The 17,293-nt window shown below is 40.0% G+C and overlaps 1 protein-coding gene across 2 annotated transcripts in view; it reads left to right on the plus strand.

The window, feature by feature from the left end:
* The window catches only part of CIT (citron rho-interacting serine/threonine kinase), a 175,190-nt gene that overhangs the window by 102,450 nt on the left and 55,447 nt on the right, over positions 1-17,293 (plus strand). For both annotated transcript variants that reach the window (XM_043962653.1, XM_043962656.1), the window contains exon 24: positions 5,117-5,170. In XM_043962653.1, the coding sequence (XP_043818588.1) occupies positions 5,117-5,170 (54 nt within the window). The remainder of the gene's footprint in view (positions 1-5,116; positions 5,171-17,293) is intronic.

Consider the following 17,293-nt stretch of genomic DNA (forward strand, 5'->3'; position numbering starts at 1 on the left):
ACCTTTTCCTTGTTGATTTTATTTTGCTGTTTGAAGTTTGAAGATGTTTTGTGTGTGTCTGCCTATTCTCTGTTAATATTGTCAATAATCCTGGTTACTGATGACATGAGATTGTTTTTTGGATTCTGATCTGTTAAATGTGTTCATTCTAAAGAAGGTATTCCTTTCTGAAGAGGAAAATGATTGAGTTCAGATATGATGAGTGTCAAATTAAAGCAGTTTGATCGAAAATGATCTCTTAAGAGCTCTTAGTGTTTAAATGTGAGCTACTGTGTGTGGTGTGCTACATTCTAAAAAGAAGAAGTTGGATCTGGCAAGACATAAAGCAAGGCATTTACCTCTCAGCATGAGATGAATTTTTAAAGAAAAGAGTTACCTGATTTGGCCTTTCTTCTTCTCCTGCCAGATTGGACAGAACCCAATTCGACTGTAGATCTCTGTTGAAGTCACTTGGCAGAGGAGCCGTTTCGTTGGCTTCTTCGTGCATTCTGCTTTACCACTTTCCTTTGTATCCACCTTTCCCCCCCACTGTTTTCCCCAACACTGTTAATAGTAGAATATTGAATGAAGTCAGAAAGTGTACATGAAATGAAATGTGTGTAAATAGCCACATAAGGAAACTTTTTAATACTTTAGTTCTGAACCTCTGAAGCTGCAATTTCTATCTACAGTTTTGATTGTTGGGGGGAGATAGTTTGCAGTCTTTATACTTTGTATTTACAGTCAGTATTCCTTGTGATCTTCTTATGCAGAGATTGTGAGGGCATAAGAGGCCAGTTGGGTTTGTGCACGTGTGGTATAATATGAGGGTTACACTGAGACCTACAGGAGAGGTTCTGGCTTCTTGATCTCCTGGGTATAATTTAGAAATATTTCTGCCATTGGGGTTTGAGGGATATCACTCACTGCACAGTGATGCTTTTTGCTTAGTGTCATTTTTCTTCTCAAATATTGTTACCATATGGTTCTGTTGTCAGTTTTCCTTCTGGATGCTTATTAAAATCAATAATCAATGCCTACTCATATCCCTGGTTTTGATATGTGCATCACTAATTTAACATCATTCTAAAAATTGCACTTCATAATTAAATTGCCAAAGTGAGAGCCCAGAAATAAAATCAAGGATCAAAAATGGGAAGATTTCATTTGGTGCATGCTTTACATGTAAAGGAATGAAGAAAGGGAAGCTTGGGTCTTCTTTTATCCTGGCCTTGCCTGGCTTCTGGAGAGAGGTAGGGGGGTCTAATCTTTTTTGTCCTCTTTCCCGTTTTCATCAGTGGTTTTCTCCATAACCTCTTTCTCCCTCTTCCTGAATTCTCAGTTAATCCAATACGCTGTGTGGGCAGGACCGGCTCTCCCCTGCCTCTTCACCCCTTCCTCTCGTGAGACCCCTTCACACGTAGCCTTCCCTGTACACACTTTGTCCTTTTCTGACTCTGTGTTTTTGCTCTTGCCCTTTTGGTTTCTCCTAATCCTTTCGCCAGCCCCCTCTCTGACTGTTGGAGAGAGCTGTGTCCTTGTCATTAAGGGCAGCTCGAGGTTCCGGGGCTTGTCCACCATGTGGCTATGGGTCATGGGTCATAGATTGAAAGCTGGAAGGGAACATAAAGACCATCTAGTCCAGCCAGAGAGGTTGTGGCTCACCCAGGGTCTCAGAGGCACAGCCAGTATCTGAGGCGGCCTCTGGACTCCCAAGTCCAGCATTCTCCTCGGAACCACAGAACATGACATCCCCTCAACACTTGGTGCTTCAGATGATGCCAACTCACATTTATCTTGCACGTTAGAACTTGTCAGTCACTTCGCTCAGACATCTATACAAGGGATCTAGGACAGGAATTATGATCTGTTTTCCAGATAAGGAAACTGAGGCTATGAGAGATTAAGTGATTTGCCTGTGGTCATGCAACTCAAGTGTCTGAGGTGAGACTTGAACCCAGGGCCTCTGCATCAAAATCCATTGCCCTGTCCACTCTACATGACACCCACCTCAGAGGACTGGCAGAGGACTCTTCTTCAGTCTCATCTTGGACCCTGTCACCTGGGCCAAACCAGTTAGGCTCTTTGGGCCTCAGTTTCCTCAAGTGTAAAATGGATTTACATTAGATGATCTTTTCGGTACTAAATCTCTGCTAAAAGCATGGTATAGATGTCAGCGATTGTTGTTGTTGCCATCATCATTATTATGAGTATACCAATGCCTCCATGAAACTTTGCTGATCCCTCCGGTTGGAAGGGCAGTTGTACCTCAGAGATATTGGGAGTTCAGTTTCCAGACTGCCACAATAAAGCAAGTATTGCAATAAAGGGAGTCATGAGAAGGTTTTGGTTTCCTAATGCATATAAAAGTTATATTTATATTATCCTGTAGTGCAATAGTATTATGTCTTTAAGAAATGTACATGCCTTATTTTTTTTTTTTTTATTTTTAAGTGAGGCAATTGGGGTTAAGTGACTTGCCCAGGGTCACACAGCTAGTAAGTGTTAAGTGTCTGAGACCGGATTTGAACTCAGGTACTCCTGACTCCAGGGCCGGTGCTCTATCCACTGCGCCACCTAGCCGCCCCCTACATGCCTTATTTTAAAAAATATTTGATTGCTAAAAAATGCTTACCATCATCTGAGCCTTCAGCAAGTCATAATCTTTTTTGCTGGTAGAGGGTCTTGCCTTGATGTTGATGGCTGCTGACTCATCTGGTTGGTGGCCTAGCTTTTGGCCTATCCTGGCTTTTGACATGCCTTCCTCACTAAGCTTAATCATTTCTAGTTTTTGATTGAACATTGTAGGGTTATTAATTGACCAAATTTCAATATTGTTGTGTCTCGGAATAGGGAGGCCTGAGGAGAGGGAGAGAGATGGGAGAACAGTCTATCGGTGGAGCTGTCAGAACACACATAACATTTATTGATTAAGTTTGCCATCTTATGTGGGTGTGGTTCATGGTGTCCTGAAACAATTACAGCAGTAACATCGAAGATCACTGATGACATATCACCATAACAGATATAATAATAAAGTTTGATCTATTGCTAGAATTTCCAAAATGTGACAGACATACAATGTGAGCACGTGGTGTTGGAAAACTTGTGCCAGTAAACTTGCTCAATGCAGGGTTGCCACAAATCTTCAATTTGTAAAAAATTCACTCTCTGTGAAGCTCAATAAAACAAGCATCCTTAGGGGGCGGCTAGGTGGCACAGTGGATAAAGCACCGGCCCTGGATTCAGGAGGACCTGAGTTCAAATCCGGCCTCAGACACTTGACACTTACTAGCTGTGTAACCCTGGGCAAGTCACTTAACCCCCATTGCCCCGCAAAAAACAAACAAACAAAAAACAAACCAAAAAACACCCAAGCATCCCTGTACTTTCTTCTTTTGAAATCCTATAGCCTGGGTAGTGGTAGTAGTAGTAGTAGTAGTAGTAATAATAATAGCTAGCATTTATCAGGGCTATATCATTTGATCCTCACAATCATCTAGGGAGGCAGGTGTTACTATTCTCCACATTTTGCAGATGAGGAAACTGAGGCAGACAAAGGTAAAGTTACTTGGCCAAGGTCCTAAGGCTGAATCTGAACTCAGGTCTTCTTGACTCCTGGACCAGTGCCATATTCTGTGAGCTACCAGCTGCCTCCCTGATGACATGTATTCAGCTTTTGTGTTGCCGTTATGTGTTAGTTCAGTTTCTCCTAAACTACCAGATGGTCAGAGCTGCTTATACAGGACCTTGCATGGAATAGATGCTCAACACATATTATCGACTGAGTGAATGACTTTCCTTGTATTTCTCAGTCTCTATCTTCTTTTTTAGGGTATAAGCTTCAGCAAAGATCAGCATACACTTCAGGTAGTGTTCTCTTAATGAGGGATGCTTGGTGGTGATAGCATTCCCAGGGTTAGCCACAGGATCAGTGATATATTCTTGTTTTAGAACTTCATAGTCAAGGAATTGTCAGTCAGAGATTATATTGCTCTGATGGCGGTGATGAAATATCAATTCTATCATTACATATGCAATTAGAATTAGTATTGGTTAATCAGAAGTGATTAGACAGTCTTGTAATTAGTGTCAATAGAAATAGATTGATGTTATTAGACATCTGACAGTTAAAATAAACTAGGTGTTAGCAGCTGACTGATAAATCAGGCAATCTTTGTATGGTGCACACTTGAAGCTTAGTATAAATAAGCAGGTATAGGATTGTACAGTGTGAGATCAGAAAAGAGTCATAGGTTATCATCTGGTCCAACTCTTCATTTTACAAATGAGGAAACAGGAAACAGAAGCCCATGAATTAAGGTGAATAAGGTGAAAGGATTCCAATTCAGCTCAGGTGCTATCTACTCCAGCCAGCCCTCCCTGGGGCCTCCAGCTGTTAGTGTCTTCTCTGCCCCCTCCATTTGCCTTTCATTGTCCTGGTTTGTGTAACGTTGTAGCCCTTTTAGGAGGATATAATCTCTCTCATGCCAAGGACTACTTTGTTTTTGACTCTGTAGATTCTTCATAAACGTACACGTGTCATGATGCAGGGTCCCTGCTTTCCTAATGTAATGTTTTCCCCACTGGTAACAGATTTGAGTTATAGGACTAGAAAAGAACAAGCCTAGGTCCACAAAAGGATTCCTGACCAGTGTCCTCTCCTCATGAGTGAGAGCAGCACAAGGGGGAAGGCGGTACAGCAGAGCTTTGGACAGGCTGGCGTAGCGTCAGACCTGTGTTTGGGAGGTAGCAGGTGGTCAAGTGGAGGGACCCAGGCAGAGAAGAGGAATTTCTATTTTTAAAATAACATGTCTAGTAAAATACGAAGCAAACTTTGGGGGTTTTCTATTGATAAACTTTTGGGCAGCCTATAAAAATTAAATACTTCGTATGGATTATATACTCTAAATTATATCATATCTCTAATGCAGCAAAATGTTTACCAGTGATTTGATTTTTTAAAGTTAATTTGACTTGTGCTGGTTGAGTCTTTGCCATTGAAGATGTCCATCCGCTTTCCCAACTTGCTTACATACCAGGTACTAGGGGAATTGCTCTTCAGTGTGTTTGACCAGTAACTATTAGATCCTATTCTAATGTATGAAAAATTGATGATTAACTTCTTACCTTTTAGGCACATAGAGATGAAATCCAGCGTAAATTTGAAGCCCTTCGTAATAGCTGCACAGTGAGTATTAAATAAAGATCATTAAAATAATTCAAAATTAAGAATGAAAAAGTAAATGATGAACCCACTCCTTTCTGCTTTTCATTTCTCACATGGGTGTTTGGCCTAAAGGAGTCAGTGCAATTTAAATTAAATGGATTTGAATTTTTAAGCCTTATATAAAGTTTAGTTTTTGAGATTTTATCAATTTTTAAAAAATTACTATCCATTCTTCATGTTTTTGGAGGAGGATATTTTGTCAGGCTCAAAATCGAATCATCTTTTTTTGCAGTGTAGCTAATAAGAATGGTATAACAGCTGCAGCAAAAGATGAAAGGCTCACTTTTTTTCTCTTAGAAAACGGAAAAGAGAAATTCACCTGCCCAGATTCAGGCCTGAGGCAGACGTCCTGGATAGAATACAAGAATGGGCCTCTCTGGGTGGTCCCGACAAGTGGCTTCTTCTCCCAGAGGGTGTAGCAATTGGGCCTTCCTCATTGAAGCCGCACCATTTTAACCTCTTGCTTAGACCAGTCATATGTGGCTTCTGAGTTTGCAAATCATTCCCTTGAGCTCTTGAGGGCCTCTTAGTATTTCATTTGGGAACTCAGAGTCATCGATTTTATCATGAAATACCTTCAGCAGATGTGCTTTCTTCATGTTTGTTACATGATGGGGCAATTTCGGAAATGACAAGTCCCTATTTCAGTCTTTCTTACAAAAAAGTACTGTGTACTCTCTTCTAGAGGAAGTGGCTGGCTGGCTCCATTCACTCATGGCCTCCACTCAGTTTTGACCCCACTTGGGTTTGATTGCCAACCTAGTCACATCTTCATGTCCTCCCTCTCCACCCTCCCTCAGCCCCCATTTGCTTTCCCTGCCAAATAGTCCAGGGCCTCCTAGATGTTGGGGCATCCTTTTCAGAATTCCGTGCTTCTCTTCCCAGTCAGTTATGCATTGACAGAGCTTACCTCCTTGGGAGCAGGAAGTCCTTGTGTCCTGTTTTTAGGTCCTCTCCTGGTTTATGCCCATAAGTGACTTGGTATAGAGAGATCTTTTCACAGTGTTGGGGCTTTCCTTCTATTTCCTTATCATCTGTTCTTTTACCTGCAAGTTCCTTCTTCATTCTATTCCTGTTTCCTCTGTTTTCTGTTCTAGTGTTCTGAATTCATTTCCCACAATAGTTCTACATGTGGTAGATGGGCATTTAAACATTGAGCCAATGTATGTATGTGATATTTTTGTGCTACTGTGTATCTTAAAATGAGATATTTTTGAGAGGTGTAGGTCAGTCAGCTGGTTCAACCTTTTAGGGTTTCTCCTTGGAAATTTGTCTTTTTTCTAGGACATAGTAGTGTTTTGTTCTCAATAGAAAATTGCTGAGAGGTGTAATTCATGTAGCTAAAATTCTTCCCCCAAAATGCTGGTGTTGGGGTCCAGTGAGACCTATTTGGAATTGTTTTAAATATCTTATGAGTGTGTTATCATGGGCATGCCCTGTACCTCTCAGAGCCTCCTTACGCTACTCTCTCTGTAAAATGTTTTGTGACTCTCATGGCTCTACAGAATGTGAGCTAATACATAGTGGCCCTGAAGCTTTTGAAAGACTTTTGGGACACTCAGCATTATGATGATTCTGGTTCTAGACCAGTGCTCTGCAGCTACAGGAAGTGATGACCTTTTTCCAAGGGCATCATACTTTTTTATTAGGCCTTTATTGAATTGTATTTTTCCCCCAATTACATGTAATAACAATTTTAACATCCATTTTTAAAACTGTGTTCCAAATTCTCTTTCTCCCTCCCTGCCCACCCCACCTTTAACACAAGCAATTCAGTAGAAGTTATACATGTGTAGGCATGCAAAACATTTCCACGTTAATCAGGTTGTGAAAGAAAACAGACCAAAAAAAAAAAACTGAAGAAAAAGAAACTTAAAAAAAATATGCTTTAATCTGTATTCAGACACCATCAGTTCTTTCCTCTGGTGATGGATCACATTTTTCATAAGTCCTTCAGAGTTGTCTTGGATCATTGCATTGCCGAGAATAGCCAAGTCATTCACAGCTAATCATCTTGCAATATTGCTGTTACTTTGTATACAGTACATCTCACTTTGCATCAACTCATGTAAGTCTTTCCAGGTTTTTCTGAGAGCATTCTGCTCATCATTTCTTACAGCACGATAGTGTTTCATCATAATCTCATTCTATAGTTTGTTCAGCCATTCATCAATTGAAGGGCATCTCCTCACTTTTGAATTCTTTGCACCAGAAAAGGGCTGCCATAAATACTATATATATATATATATATATATATATATATATATATATGTCCTTTAACTTTTTTGGTTTTATCTCTTTTTCTATACTGACATAGTAGTGGTATTACTAGGTCAAAGAGTATATAGGGTTGCATCATACTTTTGTAAGTGCAATAGGTACATTAAGGACAATGCATGCCAAAAAAGAGCAATGTGCTTCTTAAACCCTCCCCCCAAAAAAGGCTAGAATTCTTTTCATAGGTATTGTCCTTCCCATCTGTACTTCCCAGAGGCAGCTGGAGGCACTACTGGTACAAAGACTGCTAGGCCTGGAGTCAGGAAGACCTGAGTTCCAACCTTCCTTCAGAAATCTATTAGCTTTTTGACCTTGGGCAAGTCACATAGTCTTTGTCCACTTCAGTTCTCTCAAAGTATAAAAATGGGAGTAGTAAGTACCCCTTTCCCAGGGTTGTTCTGAGGATCAAATGAGATACTACTTGTAAAGAATTTAGCACAATGTTTTGCACATAGCATGTGCTTAATCATTTCTTCAGTGAAATAAAATAACATTGAATCTAACAGAAAAAGTCCAGTCAGCAGCATTCGGAAAACTTAAGAACAAGATTTTAAAACTTAAACTAACTTTATCCGCTGAAGTGGCTTTAAAGAAGATTTTATTTAATCTGGCATCCAAGACTGCCTAAATCTGTTTCAGAGGGAAGTTGGTAGGCAAACATATGACAGAATTCCTTATGTATCAATCTGTTGGCTCTAAGATGAAAATTGCACAACACTCACACAGGTGTTTTTAAGCAGGAAGTAGGGAGTGGATTAGTCTTTTAGCCCTTTACCTTCTTTGAACCACAGGAGAGAGCATCATTCCTTGTGTCCTCCTGAGAACTGGCCAGGCAGCCATACTTTGTTACTGCTTTTTATGCTGTCGGCACATGCGGTTCAGTTTTTGTTTTTGACTTGGGTTTTTTTGTTTTTGTTTTTGTTTTGTTTGAAAAGACAACAGGAACCCTGAGATTCTGGACAGCTATGGTGGGGGGTAGGAGGGAGGGGGCAAGAGCATAGAGGATCCGTACTTGGTTTTTGTTGTAACTACCCTAAAAACTTTGATGCTGAGTGATCTCTGAAGAAAGGATACAAAGAACCATGGCCAGCCTCCTCTACTGAAGGAAAGCTGTTAGAAATCATGCATCAACAAATTGTGATTAATTAGGCTGGATTATTATTATTATTTGATGGTGATTAGGACTTCCACCACCAAGGAAAATTGCACCCCTTTGCACCTTCATGGATGATTTTTTCATAAGAGTTGTAGTTGCAGAAACTGTCATTACCTTTCAGCCTGCTTGGTGAGGGGGCTAACTTAGCTTGGTTATTCCTTGAACAAGGAACCCACAATCTGTTGCTGGGTCTGTATTTGAAGCCATTTCAGCTTGGGAGGAACTTGGGCTCTGCTGGCCTAACCCTTGTAAGGGATGTCTCTGCCAGCATGAGGCATCAGGGAGTTGTTGGTCACTCCAGGGATCGTTAAATCATGTGAATGATCAGTTCTGGTATCTCAGCCTTAGGGACAAGAAGGATCTCAGTGGCCACCTAGCCAGACCCAGACAGGAACAATAATCCCATGGCTAGCTGACCCGAGTAGAGCCTGTACCTCTGAACCCCCAGAGAGCAGGGCCCACTGCCTTCCACTGTGAGATAGCTGCTCTCGTCATGAAGTCTTTGCTCACCTCAAGCCTTAGTCTACCTCTGCCACGTTCGCCCAGTGTTCCTGGTTCTGTCCCATGGAGCCAAGCACAGCCAGCCCTTCAGATACTTGAAGCCGGCTCTCATGTCCACCTAAAGCTCTTCTCCAGGCTCAATGTCCTTGGTTCCTCCAACCGATCTTTATATGGTGTCGCTACAAGGTTTCTCACCATCTTGGTTGCCTTTGTCTGGATGCTCCACAGCTTGTTGATGTCTTTCCTAAAGCATCATGCCCAGAGCTGAACACAGTTTACCAGATGGGGTCTGACAGGGGCAGAGTATAGCAGGACTGCCACCCTTATTTCTGGACATTTCCGCTGCTGGTACAGCCCAAGGTGACTGTAGGTCTCTTGGCTGCTATATGACACTCTCAGGTATGTATTCACTACAACTTTGATAGCTTTTCAAATAAATTGTTGTCTAATCACACTTTGCCTACTGTGTGTGAGGTTGAACCTTGGAACCCAGGGGTAGTACTTGACATTGTGATCCTGTTTCAATTTCCTCTTCTTGATTTAGCCCAGTGTTCTCACTTGTCAAGGGCTCTTGGAATTCTGACTGTCATTCAGTTAGTTTTGGTGTCATCTGCAGATAATTAATGACCACTTAATTTATGTGCCTGACCCTTCAACCAGTTGCAGATCTGCTTAATTATACTATCACTGAGTCCATATTGTGCCATCTTTTCCATGAGATGCTATGTTTAACCATGTATATAACACTCTCCTTATTTATCATCTTAGTAACCTACCCAAAAAGGAGATGGACTTTTCTTGTGTGACCTGTTCTGCTTGGTGACTCCTTCTGGTCTGCCTTCCTTTTCTAGATGGTCACTCATCAGCTTTTTTTTTAGGGGGGGTGGGGGTGGGCGGGGCAATGAGGGTTAAGTGACTTGCCCAGGGTCACACAGCTAGTAAGTGTTAAGTGTCTGAGGCCGGATTTGAACTCAGGTCCTCCTGAATCCAAGGCCAGTGCTTTATCCACTGTGCCACCTAGCTGCCCCCACTCATCAGCTTTTGAGTCTTAAATTTTAACATGTTGCCAGGGGGTAAAAATCAGGACGTGTGCCCTTTTCCCATCCTCTTCCTCATCTCCTATTCTCTGTGATCCTATATCTCTCTGACCATGGCTCTGCTGCCCTTTCTGCCAATTCTTTCAGGGTCCCTTCATCTCAGACAGTGATTAAGATCCAGTAAACACTATTGGCTGTTTCTTGTTATCAACTCTGGGTCACTTACTCCCTATTAGCCATCTTTTTCCTGCCCTTATCATCAAAAAGATCATTCTCTTTGTCATAGACAAGAAACCAAATAAGTATTAATTATCTCTGTGGTCAATTCAATTTAGCTTAATTTCAGTAAGCAGTTATAAAGCCCTTTTCCATGCCAGACACAATGGTATGTGCTGGGGAGAGGAAAACAGTTGTGAAAACATCTTCTGCCCTCAAGTTTTCTGACATAAATAAATGCCATATATTAGCATCAGATTCAGTTCAGTGAGTACTTATGAAGTGCTCACTGTTTACAAGGTACTACTGTGCTTGGCACTAGGGTCACAAAACAAGACAGAGATCTGTAACTTTCATTAAGGAGTATACATTTCTAAAAAAAAATTTCTTTTTTACTTTGAATTTAACCAATAAACAAAATATTCCAATGTGTAAAGACAACAAAATGTATTTTATGTGAAACCATGAACTTTTATAGTTCTCTCTCTCTCTCTCTCTCTCCCTCTCTCCCTCTCTCCCTCTCTCTCTCCCCTTCCTCCCTCTACCCCCTCTACTCCCTCATGTTCTCTTCTTCTTCCCCTTTCCCTTTCCTTCCTTTCCCCCTTCTCTTCTCCTTTCCTTTCTCTGTCCCTTTTCCTCTCCTTCTTCGCTCTTTATCTCCCTCCCCACTAATCAGGCAAATAGAAACCCTCCCTTATAGCAAATAGGTATAGTCATAGAAAACTAATTTTATATCTCTAGCCTTTCATCTCTATATCAAGAGGCAGGTGGCTTGATTGATCCTAAGTTTTCTGATATTTTATTCACTTTGTTGATCAGAGTTCTGAAAGCTTTCAAAGTTCCTTCCCTATACATTATTGTGGTCATCAAATTATAGATTGTTTCCTGCTTCTGCTCATTTCATTCCCCATTGATTCATACAAATTTTCCTAAGTTTCTCTGAATTCTTACATTACCATAATAACCTGTTGTATTAATTTACCAGTTTTTTCTGTCATAGCCACTTTGTTTTCACTTTTTTGCTACAACAGAAAGAACTGCTAGAAATCTTTTTGTAATGATGGGTCCTTTTCCCTCTATCTTTGAACAGCTTGGGTTATTTGTCTCATAGGGTTTTTTCTGAGCTGATTTATTGTCAGCTCACTGACTTTTTGTTCCTCATCCCAGAATAGTTTCTAGAATGGTTGGGCCATTTCTTATAGAGCTTACAGTCTACTGGAGGGATTAAACAGATAAGTATATACAGAATCATTTGAAGAGGGGGAGAGCACTAACAACTAGGGAAGGCTTCCTGTAGGAGGCGGCACTTTAGCTGAGTCTTAAAGGGAGTGAACAATTTTAACAATCCAAGATGAGTAACTGCATTCATTCCATCTTCAGTCTCTTGGTCTTTACATAGACCACATATGTTATCACTCGCTTCCCTTGGCTTTTGCTGCCCTACTGGGTTTCAGCTCCATGGAACAAGGTGCCCTGGGACCCCCTCACTCCATCCCCTGCTTTCCAGCCTCTTTTTGCATCTTGTCTCCCCCTTTAGATTGTAAGCTCCTTGAGGGCAGGGACTGTTTTTTTTTGTTGTTGTTTTTGTTTTTGTTTTTGTTTTTTGGTGGGGCAATGAAGGTTAAGTGACTTGCCCAGGGTCACACAGCTAGTAAGTGTCAAGTGTCTGAGGCCGGATTTGAACTCAGGTACTCCTGAATCCAGGGCCGGTGCTTTATCCACTGCACCATCTAGCTGCCCCTGTTTTTCTTTTTATTATCCCCAGGCTCAGCACAGTGCCTGGCATATTGAAGTCACTTAATAAAGTTTATTGAATTGAATGTACTCCTTCCTTATCTCTGCCTCTCAGAATCCCCAACATCTCTTAAGATGTAGCTGAAGCAAGATGTCCTGTGCAAAGACTTTTCTGACTCCCCTAGTTTTTAATGCTCTCTCCTTATTATTTCCTATATGCTTTGTCTTTACTTATCTGCATACATGTAGCTCACGGGAAAATGTAAGTTCTTAGAGGATACAGAGTGTTCTGTTTTTGTCATTGTTTCCTGAACACCTAGCACAGTGCCTTTCTTATATGTTGTTGTTCATTCATTTCAGTCATGTCTGTCTCTTTGTGACCCCATTTGGGGTTTTCTTTCTTTCTTTTTTTTTTCTTTTTCTTTTTTTTTTGCAGGGCAATGGGGGTTAAGTGACTTGCCCAGGGTCACACAGCTAGTAAGTGTTAAGTGTCTGAGGCCAGTTTTGAACTCAGGTCCTCCTGAATCCAGGTCTGGTGCTTTATCCACTGCGCCACCTAGCTGCCCCATTTGGGGTTTTCTTGGCAGAGATACTAGAGTGACTTGCCTTTTCTTCTCTAGCTCATTTTACAGATGAGGAAACTGAGGCAAACAGGGTTAAATGACTTGCCCAGGGTCTCACATCTACTGTCTGAGCCCAATTTGAACTCAGGAAGGTGAGATTTCTTGGCTCTAATCCTGACAACACTGTTACCTCCCTGCCCTTTTTTGTGTATAGTAGGGATTTAGTAAAAGTTTAATTAAATTTCATTCTTAAGAGTTTCCCATTGCTTCTGGGCTGACTTTCCCTGCAGAATTTAGATTTGCGGTGTTTACCTATACTTTCCCTGAATCCTTTGAAATCTGTGCTCCTTAAATCTGGGTATATGTCAAAATATCCATGTCTTTCCTGTAGCCAAATTCCAAGGTTCCCATCATTTTCACCCCAGCATCTTCCTGATTAATGAAAATCAAATCCAGAATAGAGTTTCTTTTTCTTGGTTCTTCTGTCTTTTGAAGGACAAAAGTGAAATTAAGGCCAGACAATGAATTAATAAGTTCTTTGTTTTTCAGATGTTGCTTCTGTTTCTGACTCCTTTGATCTTCCCTCAAATATTTTTCATCATGCTTTCACCCTCAGGAATGAAGTCGATGATATCATTTTACCTGACCTGCTTTTACTGTCTGCCCACAAAATTGAGTTCCTATTGATAATAGAATAGGTGAAAACACAAAATTCTCTTAGATTACATTTGCTCATTGAAAAGAAATTTTCTTCTAATAGTAGCAGCAAAGTAGGCTTAAGAAAATCCCCTACCAGAAACATGATTAAGGGCTAAGATTTTCATGTGTTGTAAATATATTCCTTCTGTCATTTGGGTTTAAAGGATCCAAAATAAGAAAATGATAAACACTTGAGGCACAATATAGGCCAGTACATTAATATCTGATTCACATAACCCAATTCATAAGCCGCCTCCCCACCTCCTCCCCAGATCAAAGCAACATCCTAAAGTATAAAGGTTAAATAAATTATAGCTTAGAAAAATACATCAGAAAACCTGAGTGGATTAGCTTGCTTTAAATCTTTGAATGGAATATTGTGATAAACAGATAATTCTCCAGATAAGTGGACAAAATGGAGGATGTCACCAGATAGGGATTAATTGATGACACACTGAAAATAGAAATTAGGAGGCAAGACGAAGAGTGCCTCGTATCTGGTTTGGTGGCCAGGAAATGGGTCCTTGCTAGTACATGAGAAAATCGTTACCTGTGCAGTCAGTAAGCATTTAGTAAGTGCCTGCTGTGTGCCAGGCCCTGTGCTAAGTGCTGAGGATATAGAGAAAATCAAACACAGAGTCGCTGCCCACAAGGAACTCACAGTCTAAAGGGAGAAAGAACAGGCAGACAACTATGTACAAATAAGAGGCATACAAGGGTTTGGAGATCCTCTCAGAGAAGGCACTAACATTAAGGAGGGGAGTGAAGTGGCTTATGGCAGAGTTTTTCTCATTTCAATAGGCCTCATAACACATGGCAACCCATTAGTGAATCAGAGGGCAGATGAGGTTCCCCTTCACTGACATCTGTCTCTAGATAGAGAGAGATTTATAATAATAGCTCAGGTTTCTCAAGCAGATTAAGTACAAAATATTTTCCTCAGAATGACTTTTATGATAAGTGGCGTTCCTGCTTTGCAAATAAGACAGCTTGGGGCTAAAGAAGGGGAAGGCTCTCATCCATAGCATTTGGACATCCCATGTTCTCAGTTGTGTGTTGGGATTTACTGGAATTTGGTTTGTTACAACCTGGGAAAATTAGTAACGCATAGTCTTGCAGACGATGGAATGATATGCCCTTTGCTGTCTCCCACTGGTTTTTCTTTACTTCTTTTAATGAAGGTTAAAATAGGACTCTGAGAGAGATTGAAAGTTAGAAAGGAAGGCTGACAGCAAAGATAGTGGAGAGAGATTGCTGGCCTTGGAGGCAGCAAAGGGTTCCAAGGCACCTCATGACATTTACAAGTTGTGTGACTCTGGACAAGTCCATTAACTTGATTCAACAAAGGGAGAAGCTGAGTCACAGGAAGTTTCCTGACTTGTCTAACCGCGGTCTTCTGGAGAACCCGTGGCAGAAATGAGACAGAGCCCAAGTTTTCTCATCTGTGGTTGAGAGCAAGCCTTCATCATCTCGGTTATCTGGTGAAATCTGCAGGCTCCTTCTCAGAATCACGTTTTTCTATGTGTAAAATAAAATACATGAGATACAAGGGAAACCAATTGTACTGGAGTGGTTAGCAAAATATTTAAAAAACCAAGTTTATGGACTTTTGGTCAAAAATCCCTGTTTTAGTGTGTATTTAGCAGGCCACGTCTATGTTTGCGTAATGTATACGTTGGGCAACTGAGTTCTAGGAAGCCTTGGAGACAAAAGTTAGCTGGAGACGTTTATTATTCGGTTTGGAGAACATTATGAATACTTACTGCATTTAGGTGGTCACCATTGTTTATTTGTAATTCACGGTCTCTGAGCTTGGAGATAGCAGTACTTGCCATATAATTAGTGCTTAATAAATGTCTTATGTGTTACGTGTAATGAGTCTCAGAATATAGAAAATATGTCCTTTTTTCATAATAACAATGGGGAATTTGGTCTTGTTTCCCTAAAGAACTCCAGTACATAAAGCTTATGTGCCATTGAACATATGAATGACTTCATACTTCAAAATGGACATTAGCTCTTAGTTTGATGTTTGACACCTAAAAAGATTTTGCTGGCCTACTTGTTATACCGAAAGGGTAATTTTTAATTAAAAAAGCATCCAAAGCAATATTGGAAAACAAAGCAGGAGTGTCTTCTGACTTAGACTTGGTCTCATTTATTTAACTGATATCCTAGGATTGTGTCTGAGATTTTAAAAAGGATCCATCCAAAGACGAAGAAATAGAGGTAATTTTGGAACAATGTCAACAATTCACCAATTGTTTCCCCACCTTAAATCCAAATCATTTAAAAACTAAATTTAAAATTTTTACTGTTCGTCCTTTTGTTCAAAAATTGCCAGTAAGTGCTCAAATTCTTGAAAATTAAAGTGTTTTTTGAGACGGGAAATTAAAGTGATTTTTGGTACGGGAAAGCTGAATGACCTGAAATGGAAATCACTTAGCCATTTATCTGAAGTGTATCAAGGTGAACAAGCCTCAAAATATGACAATTTCTTAGTGTTTACTTCTAATTTTCTAATATGTAATTTAATTGTCAAAAATCATTTGAGGTTCATAGTCCAACATCATTTGCAAGTTCATTCTTTGATTCCCTTTACTTTTCTTTTTTGTAGAATAAAAATTATTTAATGTTTGGTGGTGGTATTAAAATAAAAGTACTTTTATGCTGTTTGAGTTACAGCTGGTTAATTTTTCTTCACACAAATATTAGGAGACAGCAAGTGTTAGTATAGGTTGCTGAACTTAGAATCAAGAAGGGTTTAAACCCAGCCTCTGACCTTTACTAGATACCTTTTACCTTCTCTGACTCTCTAGGGCTAAAGGTTATAGATGAGGTGTCGGAAGATCCTAGGTTGGAGAAACCTTGGGTCTTTGACTCATTGTCTCATGTGGATTAATAAGTACACGATAAGGGGGCAGCTAGGTGGTGCAGTGGATAGAGCACTGGCCCTGGAGTCAGGAGGACCTGAGTTCAAATCCGACCTCAGATACTTGACACTTACTAGCTGTGTGACCCTGGACAAGTCACTTAACCCTCATTGCCCAACCAAAAAAATACACGATAAACCTAAATTATCACTGCTTAGAAATGGTTCTAGAGAAATTTCAGTGTTTTTAATTTTTTAATTAATTTAAATTTTATTCTTTTCAGTAAGCAAAAATATGCCCTCTCTTTCTCCTTCAAAAATGAAAAACGTAAACCCTTGCTACAAATATGTATAGTCAAACAAAACAAATGCCAACGTTGATTGGCCATGTATAAAATTTATATTTATATATATATTTATATATATATATAATATACATATATATGCACATGCATGCATACATATATATATCCATACAAATATCTCATTTTGCTTTTAGAACTCCTCACCTTTCTCAAGACCTCTTGAAATTACCTCTTGGATAACCTGTTTTATCAATAGTGCTCTGGAGTCATAATTTGTCCTTATGTTCCTTAGAGTTACTAAGTATTTCAAAGTTGTCTTTACAGTATTGTTGTCATTGTGTAAATTGTTTTCCTGGTTCTGTTTACTTCACTTTGTATCAGTTCATGTAAGTCTTCTATAGGTTTCTCTGAAGCCAACCCCCTTCATCATTTTTTATGGCACAATAGTATGTGTACATGTATATGTCCTTATTCATTCTCTCCTTGATTGGCAACCTCTCTGATTTCCATTCTTTGCCACCTCAAATGGGCTATTAATATTTTTGTATAACCTTAGAATTTATTTTGCTTAGGATTAATCCCTTCCTTAATCTACTGCCTTTCTAATTTCCCTTTCTCATTTTCCTTCCTATTTTCCTGTTGATTGAAATAAAATTCTATAACCAACTATTTTTCCCTCCTTTGACCAGTTCATAAGAGAGCTAAGTTTAAGTGTCAGTTGCTG

The sequence above is a fragment of the Dromiciops gliroides genome, chromosome 1 (genome assembly GCF_019393635.1).
Source record: "Dromiciops gliroides isolate mDroGli1 chromosome 1, mDroGli1.pri, whole genome shotgun sequence".
Classification (NCBI taxonomy): Eukaryota; Metazoa; Chordata; class Mammalia; order Microbiotheria; family Microbiotheriidae; genus Dromiciops; species Dromiciops gliroides.